The sequence below is a fragment of the Cydia splendana genome, chromosome Z, assembly GCF_910591565.1.
Source record: "Cydia splendana chromosome Z, ilCydSple1.2, whole genome shotgun sequence".
Taxonomy (NCBI): domain Eukaryota; kingdom Metazoa; phylum Arthropoda; class Insecta; order Lepidoptera; family Tortricidae; genus Cydia; species Cydia splendana.
In genome coordinates, this window is record NC_085987.1 from 1925654 (window position 1) to 1941666 (window position 16013).

A 16013-nucleotide genomic window follows, 5' to 3' on the forward strand; every position below is an offset into this window, starting at 1 on the left:
TTCGCCATCAGATATATCGGAGCACCCAAGGCCCTCACAAATATCTGAACACACCTCTATTGTAAAGGCGTTAAAGTGCCTATTCAGATATTTTTGAGCACCTCGGCAGCTCCAATATATCTGATGGCGACTGTACTTTAGTTACACCTTTAATCCTTTACCAGGCTAAGGAATATATATTTCCCACATACGGCACTTCAAACATGTGTTCTATTTTCGATGAGTAAGACTGACATTCCATTGTCATTTTAGAACTGTCAGCCTGGTAAAGGGTTAATGTCCTTGTATTGGCTTGTATCAAGAAAAATCCTTGGTATATATATTGCCGTAATATTTAGTAAAGTCTCTCTCATGCTTGTATGGCTTTCATCATCAATCATCATAATAGTCGGCTATGAGACGTGTATATCCGTCAATGACGTTTAAATCCATCACTGGTGTTCGTTGGTCGGCTCTGAAACGTGTATATCCGTGTTGACGTATAAATCCGTCGGTGTTCATTGGTCGGCTATGGGACGTGTATATCCGTCATGACGTGAAAACCCGTCAGCGTTCTTTGGTCGGCTATGAGACTTGTATATCCGTCAAGACGTGAAAACGCGTCGATCTTCATTGATCGGCTATGAGACGTGTATATCCGTCTTGACGTGAACACCCATCGGCGTTCATTGGTCATCTATAGGATATGTATGTCCATCAAGACGTGAAAACCCGTCATGACGTGAAAACCAGTCATGACGTGAAAATCCGTCGATGTTCGTCGTTGGTCGGCTATGAGACGTGTGCGGCGAGATGTGGCCTAGTGGAGATCGGAGGGCTTCAATAGCCACTATTGTAGGTGTCCTCGGGCTGCGATTGAGACGGGTCAAAGGTCTGGAAGAAAATAAAAATAATATTGGGTAAATAAACAATTAAAAAAACTCTTTTAAGCATCGTGTCATAGTCATCGTGAACCTTGTCGGAATGCACGAAGGTTGATATTGGGCTGTAGCCGCGCGCGTCTGTTGACGTCATTGGCGGTCAAGGTAAAAAAAAGGATTAAAAACTCTTAGAAAGAGTTCTCAGTACATTTTTGATTTCAAAAAACGGCCCACATGACTTACAGTTATCTTACACGCATCATGAATACAAAATTTCCCGCTATTAAAAAAGTTGTGATTAGTCACAAATAATTTTGATTGGCTAAAACAAATTCTGTATGTAAACCATATTTTGCGTCATTACAATATTTGACGTTGTCCAGCTGGGCGCAGTACCATCGCCCACACTGTTAACTGACAGTTCGTAAACCTTATTACATAAGGCATAAGGTCCACCGATGGATAGTTGAGAGTGTTGCTGTTTGTACAGTTGTGTCGCTCGGGGCTCGGGGCACAATACACGTGGGGTCATTTTTAGGGTTCCGTACCCAAAGGGTAAAACGGGACCCTATTACTAAGACTCCGCTGTCCGTCCGTCCGTCTGTCACCAGGCTGTATCTCACGAACCGTGATAGCTAGACAGTTGAAATTTTCACAGATGATGTATTTCTGTTGCCGCTATAACAACAAATACTAAAAAGTACGGAACCCTCGGTGGGCGAGTCCGACTCGCACTTGTCCGGTTTTTGAGATCTAGTCAGACTTCTATAGTTATTCTAGTTCGTTGGCGTGTATACCTGTTAGTAGCCATTCACGTTGTCCGCCTCCTGGTAGCGTGTTGGATAAATCATAAAACATTTGTTATAGCAAACTTGTAAGCACATTTTGATACTATTCCGTTTTGAGATCGAGGAATGTTGGTAATGGGTATAATGAAATGAAGGTACAATGAAACCATGAATCTAGTATAACTAGATCAGGCATGAGGGGTGGGGGAAAATGACCGAACGGGATAGTCTTATGTATCCAAGCGAGCAGCGAAAGCGCTATTATTGTTTGTCCTTGTCACAGTCTCACATTTTTTTTTATTGACCACCACCGTAAATTTAGTATGGATTATGGTTGGCAATAAATGAACTCGACCAATAATAATGTCACATTGCGTATGTTCTGTCCTTCACGGACGCACGCGTATAGCACATCTATAGGATCCTACCATCTATGCATGAAACCAAAGTTACGTCATAGAGAAATATAGTAAGACAAGAGTGCTCACTCCATACATCAGTTTTGGTACCAAAAAAATGTGTATTTTCATAGTCGACATCTAGCATCGAGTAGCGGAATTATCAGTACTTTAAGTAGTAGTAGTAGTACTGTCAAATGACAATAGATGTAGCACCGACCGGAAAGTATTATGTTGTTGAGCATTAGACTTTCCGGTTACGGTGGTTACGTTTACCTGTTGTGGAAGCATGTACTGCGGCGGAGCGCCGAGCGCGGGCCCGGGGCCGAGCACCTCGGACGCCGGCGGGAGGGGTCGCGTCGGCGCGCCGCTCGGGTTGAACACATCCACGTATGACTTCTTTATGTCTGGAGGTAGTGGAGGTATTAATAGTAAGTTATTGCAGAGGCCGGGAAATGGTAGTATGATTCAATGGTATAAAGTGTATTCATCCTTACTTGTTCTATCATGTAAACAAACACTTCTCGAAGGCATTATCACACTTTCCTCTTTAATTGCACAATAATCATAACTTAAAATGTTGTTGTATATTTAAAAAAAACTCACAAAGTATTGAAATCAACCAGATAACCACTGAAAGATATCTTTTCTAATAAGATTTTCGTCAAACATCGCAGTAACGAACGGATCACCTCAAAAACACCGACATTACAATGTCTAGATTGTCGTATTGTTGGAATGACACTTTGACGTCACGTTTGTTTACATAATAAGACACGTAAGGATAAATACACTTTACATATTATATCATTAGATCATATAAATGATATACTATACCGTAAGTATTAATTACTTAGATAAGATAAGATAAGATAATCGTTTATTTGATAAAACACGAGTTATAAATAAGATGTCAATATATACAAATTCAGTTCTTTACATGTCTGGCTGGAATTTCAGCATTCAAATATTTATCACAAAATTACATAACAAATATTAAATAAGCAGTACAGAATAATGTTGAAGAGAAAGAAAAAAAAAATGTCAATGTGTATCAATATCAAATTACTAAACTAAATTATCTAAATATTGTTAATTATAAATAGTTGTATAAATTTTTAATCATTCATGTCATTATCGATTTTCCAACAGTAAACTGTACAATTATTTACATGTCCGGCTGAAATTTCAGCATTCATGATCAAATTAAATTTCCAATAAAAGAAAAAATACAGAAAAAATCAAAAATGTTAATGTGTATCAATGTCAAATTCCTACTTAATTAAATCCTATCTAAAAATTATTAATTTTAAAATGTTGTTTTATATCATTTAAGTTATAAAAACAATGTTCCAATAGTAGACTATACAATTTTTTTTGAAAAGCCTTTCCTTCTAGTATCCTTATACCAACAGGAATAGAATTATACAAATTTACAGCCATACAATAGCAGTTATTTTGGAACAGCTTTAGCCTTTGATGCGTCGGTATCTCTAGGTCGTGTTTGTGCCGTTTATCGTTGCCCTTTTTTTGAAACAAACCTATATTATTTTTAACAAATTTACACATTTCGAACACGTACAAGGATGGTAAAGGCAGTATTTTTTTTCTTTTAAATAATGGCTTGCAGCTATCTAAGTAGTGGGCCCCGCATAATGATCTCACACATCTTTTTTGCGCTTTAAAGACTCTATCGGCCTCGGTAGAGTTGCCCCATATTATTAAGCCGTATCGAATTTGTGATGATACATAGCCGTGAAAGGCTGCGGTTGCTGCCGCTTCAGAGACAATAGAACGCAAACGATACAAAACATAAACAAAACGATCTAGCTTATTACATAAGTAGTTGATATGAGCTTTCCAATTGCAGTTTTTATCAATATGTATACCCAAGAAAACTGCAGCATCCGTTTCCTTAAGTTGCACGCTATTAAAGTCGGTAGTTACATCAAAGGATTTACTTTTGTAAGTTTGAAATTGGATTAACTGTGTTTTCTTTAGATTTACATTAAGATTATTATCATCTAACCATTTAGTAATATTTGTTAGCGTCTGTGCAATATTATGACATAGAGAAGCACCATTCGTCTCTTTAATTATAATAGTTGTATCGTCTGCGAAGAGTATCGTATCATTATGTGTGGCTCTAGGTAAATCGTTAATATATAATAGAAACAATATCGGCCCCAGTATGCTGCCCTGTGGGACGCCACATTTATTTACCACGTAGGGTGAGTTATATGACTCCTTGTGATTATTCACCATTTTCATAACTTCAACACATTGTTGCCGTCCATTGAGATAGCTTTCCAACCACAAATATGCTTGTCCCCTTATGCCGTATTTATATAATTTTGAAAGTAAGGTCTCATGGCACATGAAGTCAAACGCCTTACTCATATCCAGCATAAGTGCTGCTTTGTCATTTAAACCTAAGATAACGTTTCGTATTAGCTCGAAACAGGCATGTGTTGTCGATTTATTCTTTTGGAAACCGTACTGCTGGGGGGTTATTAAATTATGCTTGGCTAGAAAGTCGATTATTTTCCTAAAAACTAATCGTTCAAAAACTTTAGATAGGACAGGGATTAAAGTGATAGGACGAGGACGAAGCGGTTTCACTACAGAAATCTTGAGCCTATCCGGAAATACCCCTTCTGTGTATGACAGATTTATAATATGATATAATGGTAATGAGATAATATTGGCAGTTAATTTCAAGATTTTTGCAGTAATGCCGTCGTAGCCCGTAGACTGGGTATTTTTAAGGTTCCTTATAGCTTTAAAAATCTCATAATGATCATCAGGTAAGAAAAATATAGTGTGCCTGTTTTGATGAATTAAGGATGTTACATTACAAGTGTGTTTGTTAATTTTTACTGTTGTTTGTTAATTTTATTAGGTATTGGTTAAATTGTTTTGCAATTTCTAAGGGGTTGTTGTATGTAATATTGTTATGAGTAATTTCTTTTAATTCAGAAGGTTCTGCAGTGGAGCTACATGTTTTTTTTATAATGCTCCATGAAGTCTTGCACACGTTTTTGGCATTTCGAATTTTTTTAAGGTTAATTGCTTGTTGTGCTGCATTCATACATTTTTTAAGAATTTTGCAGTATTGTTTGTAGCGGCTAAGATTTTCTTTTTTATTAGAATTGGAATATTGATACTTACAATATAAAATTCTTTTTTTAATGCAACATTTTTTAAGGCCCCTTGTTATCCACACGTTCCCAGTGGGTTTAGTTACATGCTTGATTCTGACAAATGGGAAGCAGAGGTTATAAAATAACATAAATAAATCGTGAAATGCATTGAAGGCCGCGTTTGTGGTATTGTTTTCATAGACCTCGGAGAACGAAAGCGAAGCAATAGCGTTTATAAATTTCTGAATGTTTTCATCACTGTAGTCTCTTTTCTTTTCATACCACACTAAAGGTTTTTTCAAAAAGTTGTTTTTTATACTAAGACTACATGATAAAGTTTGACCAGTATCATGGTCAGATAAGCCAAGTGTGTGTATACCAGGTATTCCCTTCTGAATATTGCTAGCTATTATGTCAATGCATGATGTCTTTCTCGTTGGTTTTGTAATGTAATTAATTATGTTGTAGTTACTTAGAATACTTTTTAACTCTCTACTTTGAGTGTTACATTTAATCATATCAATATTCCAGTCACCACACAATATGATATTTTTATTTTTCCCTCGGCAGACTCTTTTTAAGAGATTGTTAAGTGCCTCAAAGAATATATATACGTTAGATGAAGGTGTTCTATAAATACATATTACTAAAAGGTTTACAAATGGAATTTCGATACCACAGCATTCAAAATCATAACCGTGAGAAAACTCATTAACATCTCCCTAGATGTTGAATTGTAATGTATATCTGAGCGAACCAGAATACAGGTTCCCCCTCTTTTTTGATTGGTACGTGAATAGAAAGCTGCTACCCTATAATCATTAATTTTCAAGTTTGATTCTACTCCAAGTTTAATGAATGTTTCACTTAGGCATATAATGTCAATTTCCCCTATCTGTTTACATAGATTGTCTAGTGTGAGTTCAAAAATATCTTTTTTGTTAATTATTCCAGCTATATTTTGGTGCAAAATTAATATATCTCTAGTATTATTCACGAAAAAGCTGGCCAGCTCCACTTTTCCTCTTGGGCTTAAAGTAGTTTGTGATTCTATTAACGGTAGAGCCACTTGATTTGTTCTTTATGGATTCTACGTCAGGGTCTATTGATATTGACTGATACAATGTGTTATTGGTGTCCATATTGAGGAAGGTTAAGTCGTCTAAGAATGACTTTAAATCCTGAAAGATTTGTTCTATACCAGAGTTGTTTATGTGGCCAGACTTCCTATAAAACATTGTATAGTCATAAACCAGATTTCTGTTACTATCTAGAATGTAGGCATATTCATGCTTTACATTGTCAAGGTATAGTAATCTATTAAAAGCTTCCACTCTTCCGTTAAACAAGTTTGCGTCATGTCCACAGTAGAAGGTTGGAACACAAATAATGATATTTGTATGTTCAATGGTTTGGACACCGTTTCTTAGAACAGTAACTAACTTAGAATAATTCTGTGATTCTTTAAAGTCTTCCTCACCAATTAATATAATGCAATGGTCACGCTTTGTAAGCCCTTTGACCTTACCTGGTAAGTCCTTTAACAAATGTTTTGTTCCTACATGTGGGTACAGAAAATGGCACAGATCATACTCAGCTAGGTGACGTTGTGCAGTAAGGAGCACTTTATTCGTATTATTCGCGCTCACTATGCAGATTTTATTCTTGGTATAATCCTGGTGCATGTTATTAGATTTAATTGCTTGACTCTCGTTGTTTTGCAAGGATACTTTTGACAAGTCTGTAGTTGGAGTGGCCTGTGTGGTAGAGGCTGGTTTTGTTGAGTTTGTATCGATCTCGTATTCCACATCTATGATTTGATTAGTTGTGACTTGCGCAGACGCTGGCTCTATCGCGGTAGTTGTTAATCTATTTACTGTTTTCTTTCTAGACAAAGGTGAGGTTGTTCCTGTAGAATCTGACGATGACTCTTTGCTTAAAATCGGTCCCTTATCGCGCTTCTTAGTTTTATTGGTGGGGGTCTTAATGGGCGATTTTTCCGCTTGACATTGTAATAGATTGCGATAAAAGTCGCCTTTTTTCCGTGTTTCACGTAGCGCGTCCTGAAGCTCGTAATTCTCATTTAGAAGCTTTTGTACCTCTGCATCGGCACTTTGAAGGTGTTCTTCTAGCTGTGTGATCCTGGTTTTAAGTTCCTCGACAGTGGAGCTTTGAGATTCCAGATTTGGATTTTAAGTTCCTCGACAGTGGAGCTTTGAGATTCCAGATTTGGAAGGCTAAGTGAGGCAATGTCTTCAGTCGTCGTTTCGTTGGGAGTAGAATTTAAGGCCTCAAAACTGTTGACGCTACAGAATGAAGATTTAAGGGCGTCGCTATATGATTTCGAGATATTTGATAAATTTAAGGAACAATGGTTTAGTGACGTAGTAATCTTCTTTGAGTTCTCTTGGATAGTACTGCATTGTTCAGGTCCTGTTAATTCCGCAAGTCGTATGGGGGACTTTTGATTATTTAGTTTTGTCTGAGCTAAGGTACTTCTTTCATTTTGGGCACTGGGCTGAGTTTTTGCTTTATTTGCGGACGAAGCGCGAATGCAATCAGTCTTTCCACTCTGTCTGTTGATGGTTTGACATGTTGGGCACTTATAATTGGCTTTTTGTCTAGAAGTCATCGCTTTAATTCTGCTGAGAACCATATTAACACACTCGTTGTCGAACGTCATTGAACATTGCGAACATTTGATGATGCCCTTATCTTTTACTTCTCTTTTGCATTTGAAGCATACAATATTTTGTTTTGATCCCATGTTTAAGAATCGATTCTAGGTATAATCGATGTTTATAATCGATACTTAAAATCGATTTAGTTTCTGAACGCACTCAGTTTTTTATTTTTTGCCCTGGTATCACTAAATTGGCTTCTGCGGTTGGTAATAGTGCACGCCTGTCAAGTGTGTCGTCCAATCATAGATGAGTAAAACACATCGTCAGATTTGTTTATAAACTTCAAAGTGAAACGGTCGGATGTTTATTCTTACCGGTATCTAATTTCGATGTTAATCTGCCTCAGCTAGATGTCTTATTCTTATACATAGAAGTCCATTGGTTATTAAAACTTTTGAATGCACGAACACAGATTTTAATGCGATATTATATATTAATTTCGAATAAAACTTGCAGAGCTCTTGTACTTTTGTGTATGCTAGCCTGGGGTTGCCAGCAATATCACACTTTCCTCTTTAATTGCACAATAATCATAACTTAAAATGTTGTTGTATATTTAAAAAAACTCACAAAGTATTGAAATCAACCAGATAACCACTGAAAGATATCATTTCTAATAAGATTTTCGTCAATAATCGCAGTAACGAACGGATCACCTCAAAAACACCTGACATTACTATGTCTAGATCTATCGTATTGTTGAATTGACACTTTGACGTCACGTTTGTTTACATAATAAGACACGTAAGGTTGAATACACTTTACTTATTATATTATTAGATCAATTTAAATGATATATTATATCAAAAAGTATTAAATACTTACGTCTGCCCTTCTGCATTTTGAAAATATTGGAAACGGGCGCGGCGGGCGGCAGACCAGCCGCGGGCGGCGCTTGTAGTGGTGACGACGTACTGAAAGATAAATAAAACATTATTTACAACTAGGGAACAAATTAAATAGATTACATTCATTATTCAGGAACAAATAATCGTGATAAACACACAAATAAATGCCCTTACTAGGATTTTACCCTGCAGCTTCGTAGACAGATTTTTATAGCATTAAGGAATATTTAAACGTAGATTTTTATTCATATTGTGACATTTTATTTATTATTAATTATTGGCTTTATTTATTTTTCGTCTTAAGTTAGGACGTCTACGTCTTAATTATTGTTATTCTTATTTAATGTTATTGTAATTTGTTGCGAACGCAACCTTTATTTGTATAATACAGTAACTAAACGCAGCCGTCGGGCTCGGCTAGTATTTGGAAGCTTTTTCTAAAGCACCAATAGGAGCGCTCCACATATTATGTATCGCGGCCAATTAGAGGCACCCAAATCTTAACCACTATTTTCGGACATTCAAATTATGCAAATCACTCTTTCATCAGCCTCCATACGATTACCACACCACTTTTACATTTAACCGTTTAGTCAAGGAACCATTGTAAAACCAGTACCTATTGAAATTATAATAGTTTACTTCAAATCGAAGCTTTTTATTTGAGTCGTCGAGATCCTGACCTGCACGGCGGCTACATAATTGATTATGTAATTTAATATAAATAGGATTTAAAATGTTTTGCATGCCTACTAATATAAAGTATTGACATTATCTGGACATAATACAATTGACTCTACCAACTTATCGGTACATAATGGTAAGCAAAATAAACGCATTTCATTTCATTTCATTTCAGGGTCACTACTGACTAGACTAGGATGCCGTTATTATGATAGTACTTACTGCATGGCCGAAATGTGGGCGGCGGCGGCACCGACGCCGTTTCTTCGCCGTTTCTTCGCCGTCGGCGTCCAGGTTCTGCCAGCGCTTGTTCACAGCGTCCCACACGATATGAACAATGGAGAGAATGTTTGTATGTCAGTACTTACTGCATAGCAGGAATGTCGGCGGTTTTGGGCGGCGGCGGCGGCACCGACGCCGTTTCTTCGCCGTCGGCGTCCAGGTTCTGCCAGCGCTTGTTCACGGCGTCCCACACGATCTGAACAATGGAGGGAATGTTTATAATTATCTTTGTAACGAAACAGGTCCTTACAGAGTTGTAGGTATAAATTTTGAAATAAATTAAGAAAAACTTACTTTGTGGCAGACAAAAATATCTGTAGTGCAACTTGATTTCGGAAACGAATAAGTCTATCATTTCAATACAAAAATATTTTTTTGTCTTATGATGCTACCGGGACTTACAGTACATACGGATTTTGTACATAACTATGGCAAGCACCGGAAATTCCCGGTTTCAGGACTGAATTTGTATAGAGAACTGGTACCGGGAGAATAACCCTAGTAATTACCCTTTCAACCCTTATGACGCCTATAATCGTCGTGAGTTGTGAAACTAGTACCGGAGGGAGCACACCCTACTTATAACTTTCAACGCCAATGACGCTTAAGGTCATCGTGAGTTGTGATTGTGGCCTCAGCACGAAGAAAGATATCGGGCGTCGGATGACCCGTGAAAAAAATACAGCCACTAGAGGGTGCCATATGGCGTATCGTCATTTTATTATTTATTATTTGTATTGATGCTTTATATTGAATTACATATAATTATTAATTAAATGGATTAAATAAATATAAATTACCACATATTAAATTTTACTTCTTTGTGGTCGTATCCGACTTCTGATATCGGATCGGACAACGTGAAAATTCTCTTAGGGCCACTTGCACCATTCACTAACCCAGGGGTTAACCGGTTAAACCTGGAGCCACCATGGTTACCAGTACAATTTGTCACTGGATTTCCGGTTTAACCGGTTAACCCCGGGTTAGTAGGATGGTGCAAGTGACCCTTAGTCGTTACAGCATACACTTACACCTCTCGCGTCGAATGATGGCCCATCCATTTTATACAGGGTGGAAAGGCACGACGATCCTTTCCGGAAATGGGAGATAGTTTAGCCTAAGCTCTATATTTTCTCCATAGAAACTATGTTAATATGGGCAACCGTTTCTAAATTATGGCCTTTTAAACATCCATGCAAAAAACTACTTTGTTCTCACCCTAACAGGTGACAGGGTCAATGAACTTACTTGTAAACAATCAGTATACGACAGGAAATTATGCTAATTTGTTGCCATCTAACCATTTATAGGTCTGCTTACAACACGGTAAGAATCGTTGCAGGATTTTCGCTTTCTTAGTGGTTCCACTTGTTCAATACTTGAATGAAGTATTATGTTATTCCTTAATATTAATAATACTATCCACAACGTTGTTTACAACGACAGTTCAAATGGTGACATTGACAACCACTCAAAAGTACGCAATCGTCTTATAAATATCTCTGGTTTCCTTGACTGATAAAAAGGTTTTAGTTTCTTAACACGTTTCACAAAATTATTTTCGAATAATTGGAAACTATCTAAAATAATAAAATAATACAAGTAGGTTGTGTTAGAGGCACCAAATGTACATACAAAACAGAACATTAGAATAAATCAAGAATAAATACTTTTTCAATACCAAACTAACAAACCTTCTTGCGTGGTAGGAAATAGACAAAACGTCTGATGTTTGGAATTAATTTTCATTGAACTTTACTTATTTAATGTCATATTCGTCAAATAAAAATGCCGTTGTTAGATGCTCGTGGCTATTTAAATTTGTGGTGCTGTGTAAAAGATATGGTGTACCAAACGGAATGTGAAACTGCGGACGAAATGAGACGAAGGCTAATTGGTGCTTTCTGCGGAGGACAATCTGCGGAGGAAAAATGACGAAGAGCATACACTATCGCATGTGCATCGACATACTCGGGCACGGGCTGCGGCGGCGTTGTAAGACACGGAGGTACATTTGAACACCGTATGTGAAGAGAAGATAGTGTTAAATATTGGCAAAAAGTAATTATCTAAGAAAGTAATAAAATTGTTTGTAATATTTTTGCATTCATTTGATTTATCTGACATTTATGCGTCATTCATACATCATTGCGATTCTGTCAACGATCGGAAAAAAGTGTAAAGTCCCGAGCTTTCCCGACGGAGATCCTTAATCTATAGCCGTGATGTGCACATGCTATAGGGTTGTCACCACAGTTAAAAAGTAGTAAATTTGCAATTTTTTTTTTACTCAACTAACGATTCTTACCATTACCAATCCTCTCTGTATCACTTAAACGACCTAATACTTCCGGGAAGGATCGTCGTGCCTTTCCACCCTGTATATAGTAGCTGTCACGTAAAACTTAGCATTTTTTTGCCAAAACCTACATATTTTCAGCTAAAGTTCACATTCGCTCTTTTATTGCAAAGATTATTGTGCCACACGTTAAATGGGTGCATCAACTTTTTCTTTTCACTCGTTGCCATGGTTACGGTCGCTTGGGTCACTTTTAAAATCCAAGTTTTATGGTAGGTAGTTATAATAAACAAACATACATTTTATGGCAGTTATAAGCCCTAATCCATAGTTAAAATCCATAATGGGTACCAACTACGTAGCATTTTAGTAGAACGTAGTATAACATTTCTTCAAACAAACTATGTGACTGTTGTCGCCTGGCTGACAGCGCAAAAAAATATGGTTAGCCACCCACATGTACGTGTGGACGGTAAAAGGGTTATATAGTATATAACAAGGTTGACAGGTAGAGGTGCCTCTTGGTGTTAAGTTTTCCTTTTTTAGGGTAAGATTTTCTTTTATGCAACAAATATTAAATAAAAATAATAATTAAAGTAGGTAGCAGGATAGCTAGCAGGAGAATATTAAAAAGCCATGAAAAATAACATATTTATTGAATAGTAATTATGAAAAGGAACACGGAGAAGAAATATAACATAGGTATAATAAATACATAAACATACATATAAATAATACAGAAAGGAAATAATATACTAAAAATATATAAGATTATTTATTACACTGGGGCTCGTCAACTTATGGAGATATTTTTATACTTATTTGGCTTTAATCAATAAGAATCTTTGTAGGAAAAGAGCGAATATAAACAAAATATGTTGGAAAACTTTATTAATTACTCGAATCATTTGCTTGAAAACTTATGCCTAAGGAACTTTTTGCAGCGATTTAGTAGCATACAGTAACGATACAGTCGCGATACAGATCAAGTGCATAATAATTTTCTATCGTATTTTAACGGAAACGTACGAACGTGTCTTGCTATTTCAGTCAGTCTCGGTACAAAAAGTACTGAGGTTGACTGAAGGAGCATGACAAGTACGAACGTTTCCGAGAAAATACGATGGAAAACAATTATGCACTACATCTGTGCTGACGCTGGCCATGTCATATACTCAGGCACACGTAAACAATATTCTGCATCGCTACTAACGCGCTACTGAATCGCTAGCTGGAATAAAATGGTGTCATCTAGTTATGTGACCAAATCCTAATTTCTTACATATTCTAAGTTCTAGAGAGTTTAAATTCGTCTAGAGAAGGGTCGGCATCTCGGTACGCCTTCCCCTTACTGTCTTATACCCACTAGTCCTGCTCACAGAGGGGTTTTTGTCGTCAGAGAGTATCATCTGATTGGGTGACCAAATTCCAAATGAATGAATATTCGGACTAGAGAAAAGTCTAAAGCTAACTAGAGAAACCTATGCCTTTCCCGTACTGTCATACTCCCATTAGTCCTACCCACAGCAGGGGGTTCTTGTCAGGCAGTATCATCTGGTTGGGTGACCAGATTCTAAATGAAATATATTCGGATTAGAGAAAATTCTAAGATAGCCATCTGTTAGCATCTAATTTCTGAAATATTCTATGCTACTTTGGGAACAAATCAAATTATTTTATCAAATATTTTGATTAGTGTTTTTGATATAGTCGAGAAATCTGGACGGATTCCGCCGTAATGGGGTTTACGGCGATCGACGCGATAGCTTAATGACGTCGTTTTGAATCCTATCCGGCCTCCGCCACATGTATTTCAGTTTATTTTATGCTAACTAGAGAAGGGTCGGCATTTCCGTACGTCTTTCCCTCCTTCCTACCGAGTTTTTAGTCCTACTCACAGAGGGATTCTTGTCGTCAGGCAGTATCATCTGGTTGGGCGGCCGCAGCGTGAGTTTAGTGAAGATGCCGCCAAGCCAGCCAGATTTCTTCTGTGGCTCCTGTTTCTTGGTGTCCGACTTCTTGGCTGGCTTTGGAGTGTCCGTGTCGCGGTCCGTCTGTATCATTAAAACATGTTATAAAGAACAATTTTTGAGTAAGCATTCACAGGCCTTGTTTAATCAACTTAGGGCCACTTGCACCATTCACTAACCCAAGGTTAACCGGTTAAATCGGGAGTTACCTTGGTTCCCAGTACAATTTGACACTGCGTTAACGGTTTAACCGGTTAACTCCGGGTTAGTGGGATGGTGCAAGTGGCACTTAAGGTTTTAAAATTGTCTAAATATGTTGCTGTTAACGCAAGATATGGGATATATCAAAATCGTCAGTTTTTATTTTAGTTTTCATTTTAAGTTATCGCAATACGACCAGTTAGGGGCTGTTCACACTGGATGCGTGTGCGTAGACGTGCACATGTCCGTTGTAATATAGAGATCCTTATGAGAAACGGCACAGCGCTTCCGTGACGTATGCATGCACGGCTCCAAAATGTTGGCGCACGTGCACGTCTACATGCACACAGCTGGTGTCACATTCTCAAATTATAATATTTTTTTTGCAAACGAAAATATATCATCTGTTGTTCTAGACACAGCCCAGGGCCCAGGGGCGTGGGGTCATGACCACCGTGGCCACCCCCTGGATCCGGCCTTGACCTCGTACAGGTTTTACTCACATCAGCACTAGGTGGTCTATCATCCTCATAGTCCGCGTACAACGCCGGCCGGCTCGCGGTCGCCCCGGGCATCGTGATCTGAGGCCTCGGCTCGTCAGCCTCGTCCGCTCCCTGCCCCGCTGCCGCGCCCGCGTCCGCCGGCGCCTGTGCCACACACGCACAGAATACGCAACGCAAACGTCTGACCGTCGATAGAGTACGTGTTTTGTTTGTGTAGAGTGCGAGGTGAATGAATTTAATCCCTCCCGGAAGATTTTATTTAAGATCTATTTCAAAACCGTCGATAGATTATTATAACTTATTAAGCGTCAATACAATGCCGTTTCTCAATGGAAAATTCGATGATCAAACATCATCGAAATGGTTTATAACACTCTAGGTATTATGAAAACTGTGTAAAAGACGCATAACTATTCCAAATATTTTTATTCATAACTAATTGTTTATACGATTTATAGGACAGTCTTATATAAATTGGCTAAGCCCCACAGTGGGCTCAAAAAGGCTAAATTGAACCTTAAAAAATGCATATACATATAAGGTACATATTCAACTCTCAGAGTATGGTTAGAAATAACAAAATCTTCCTGAAACGGTATGTATTGACATATAAGTTGAGGTTACATCTTTATAGCTTGTTTTTATAATATCCAGGGAAAGATTATTTGCATTATATTGTTTGGGCAGCATTGACTTTAGGTGCATGCTAACTAATGCGATGATTAGCTAATGATTTATTGAACAGCTTGTAACCGTTATAAATCGATACAGATGTTATACACCGTATTATTTTTAAACTCCGTTAATTTCAAGGGGGCATTCCTGAGCTTAACTTAATTTGTCAAAGACACCGGTATTGTAATTAACTAAATTTTAAAGATAAATAATCATTTATTTTTATCTGATAAGGCCCTGTTATGTTAGGGCTTGTTTACATATTGATTAGTGTTTAGAGTTTAGAACGATGTCATACATTTGCTGCTAAACGCAAGTATTATCTTGTACGATCGAAATAACATTGACATGTCATCGTTTTGAATTGTTTAGTTCAGTCAAAAATAATGCCCATGTTACAACAACTCTTTATGCAACATTTAATAAAAAATAAAAACAACATTTAAACAAATTAACGAAAATTAACTTAAAATGCCATTAAGATTCCTTAAATGTAAGTTCATTTGTACATTTGCCATGTGGCCATACTCCGAAGTTAACGGAATTTAACAAAAAAAAAACACCGTGTATAATATTCAACTTATTCAAGTATTCTCTGTGTAATTTTTTTGGGATTTCTTGTTAGACAGTTTGGGTAAATTACTCAAACATAAGATATTTTTTTATAATGACTTC

The 16013-nt window shown here is 37.3% G+C and overlaps 1 protein-coding gene across 1 annotated transcript in view; it reads right to left on the reverse strand.

Annotated features, from left to right (window-relative positions):
* Positions 1-293: 293 nt before the first annotated feature.
* Positions 294-16013, reverse strand: part of LOC134805014 (uncharacterized) — a 53516-nt gene continuing 37796 nt past the window's right edge. The window contains exons 24-29 of the mRNA XM_063778297.1: positions 14664-14918; positions 13888-14043; positions 9774-9883; positions 8699-8787; positions 2323-2453; positions 294-873 (exon numbers count right to left, since the gene is read on the reverse strand). Coding sequence (XP_063634367.1) covers positions 820-873; positions 2323-2453; positions 8699-8787; positions 9774-9883; positions 13888-14043; positions 14664-14918 — 795 coding nt within the window. The 3' untranslated portion in view covers positions 294-819. The remainder of the gene's footprint in view (positions 874-2322; positions 2454-8698; positions 8788-9773; positions 9884-13887; positions 14044-14663; positions 14919-16013) is intronic.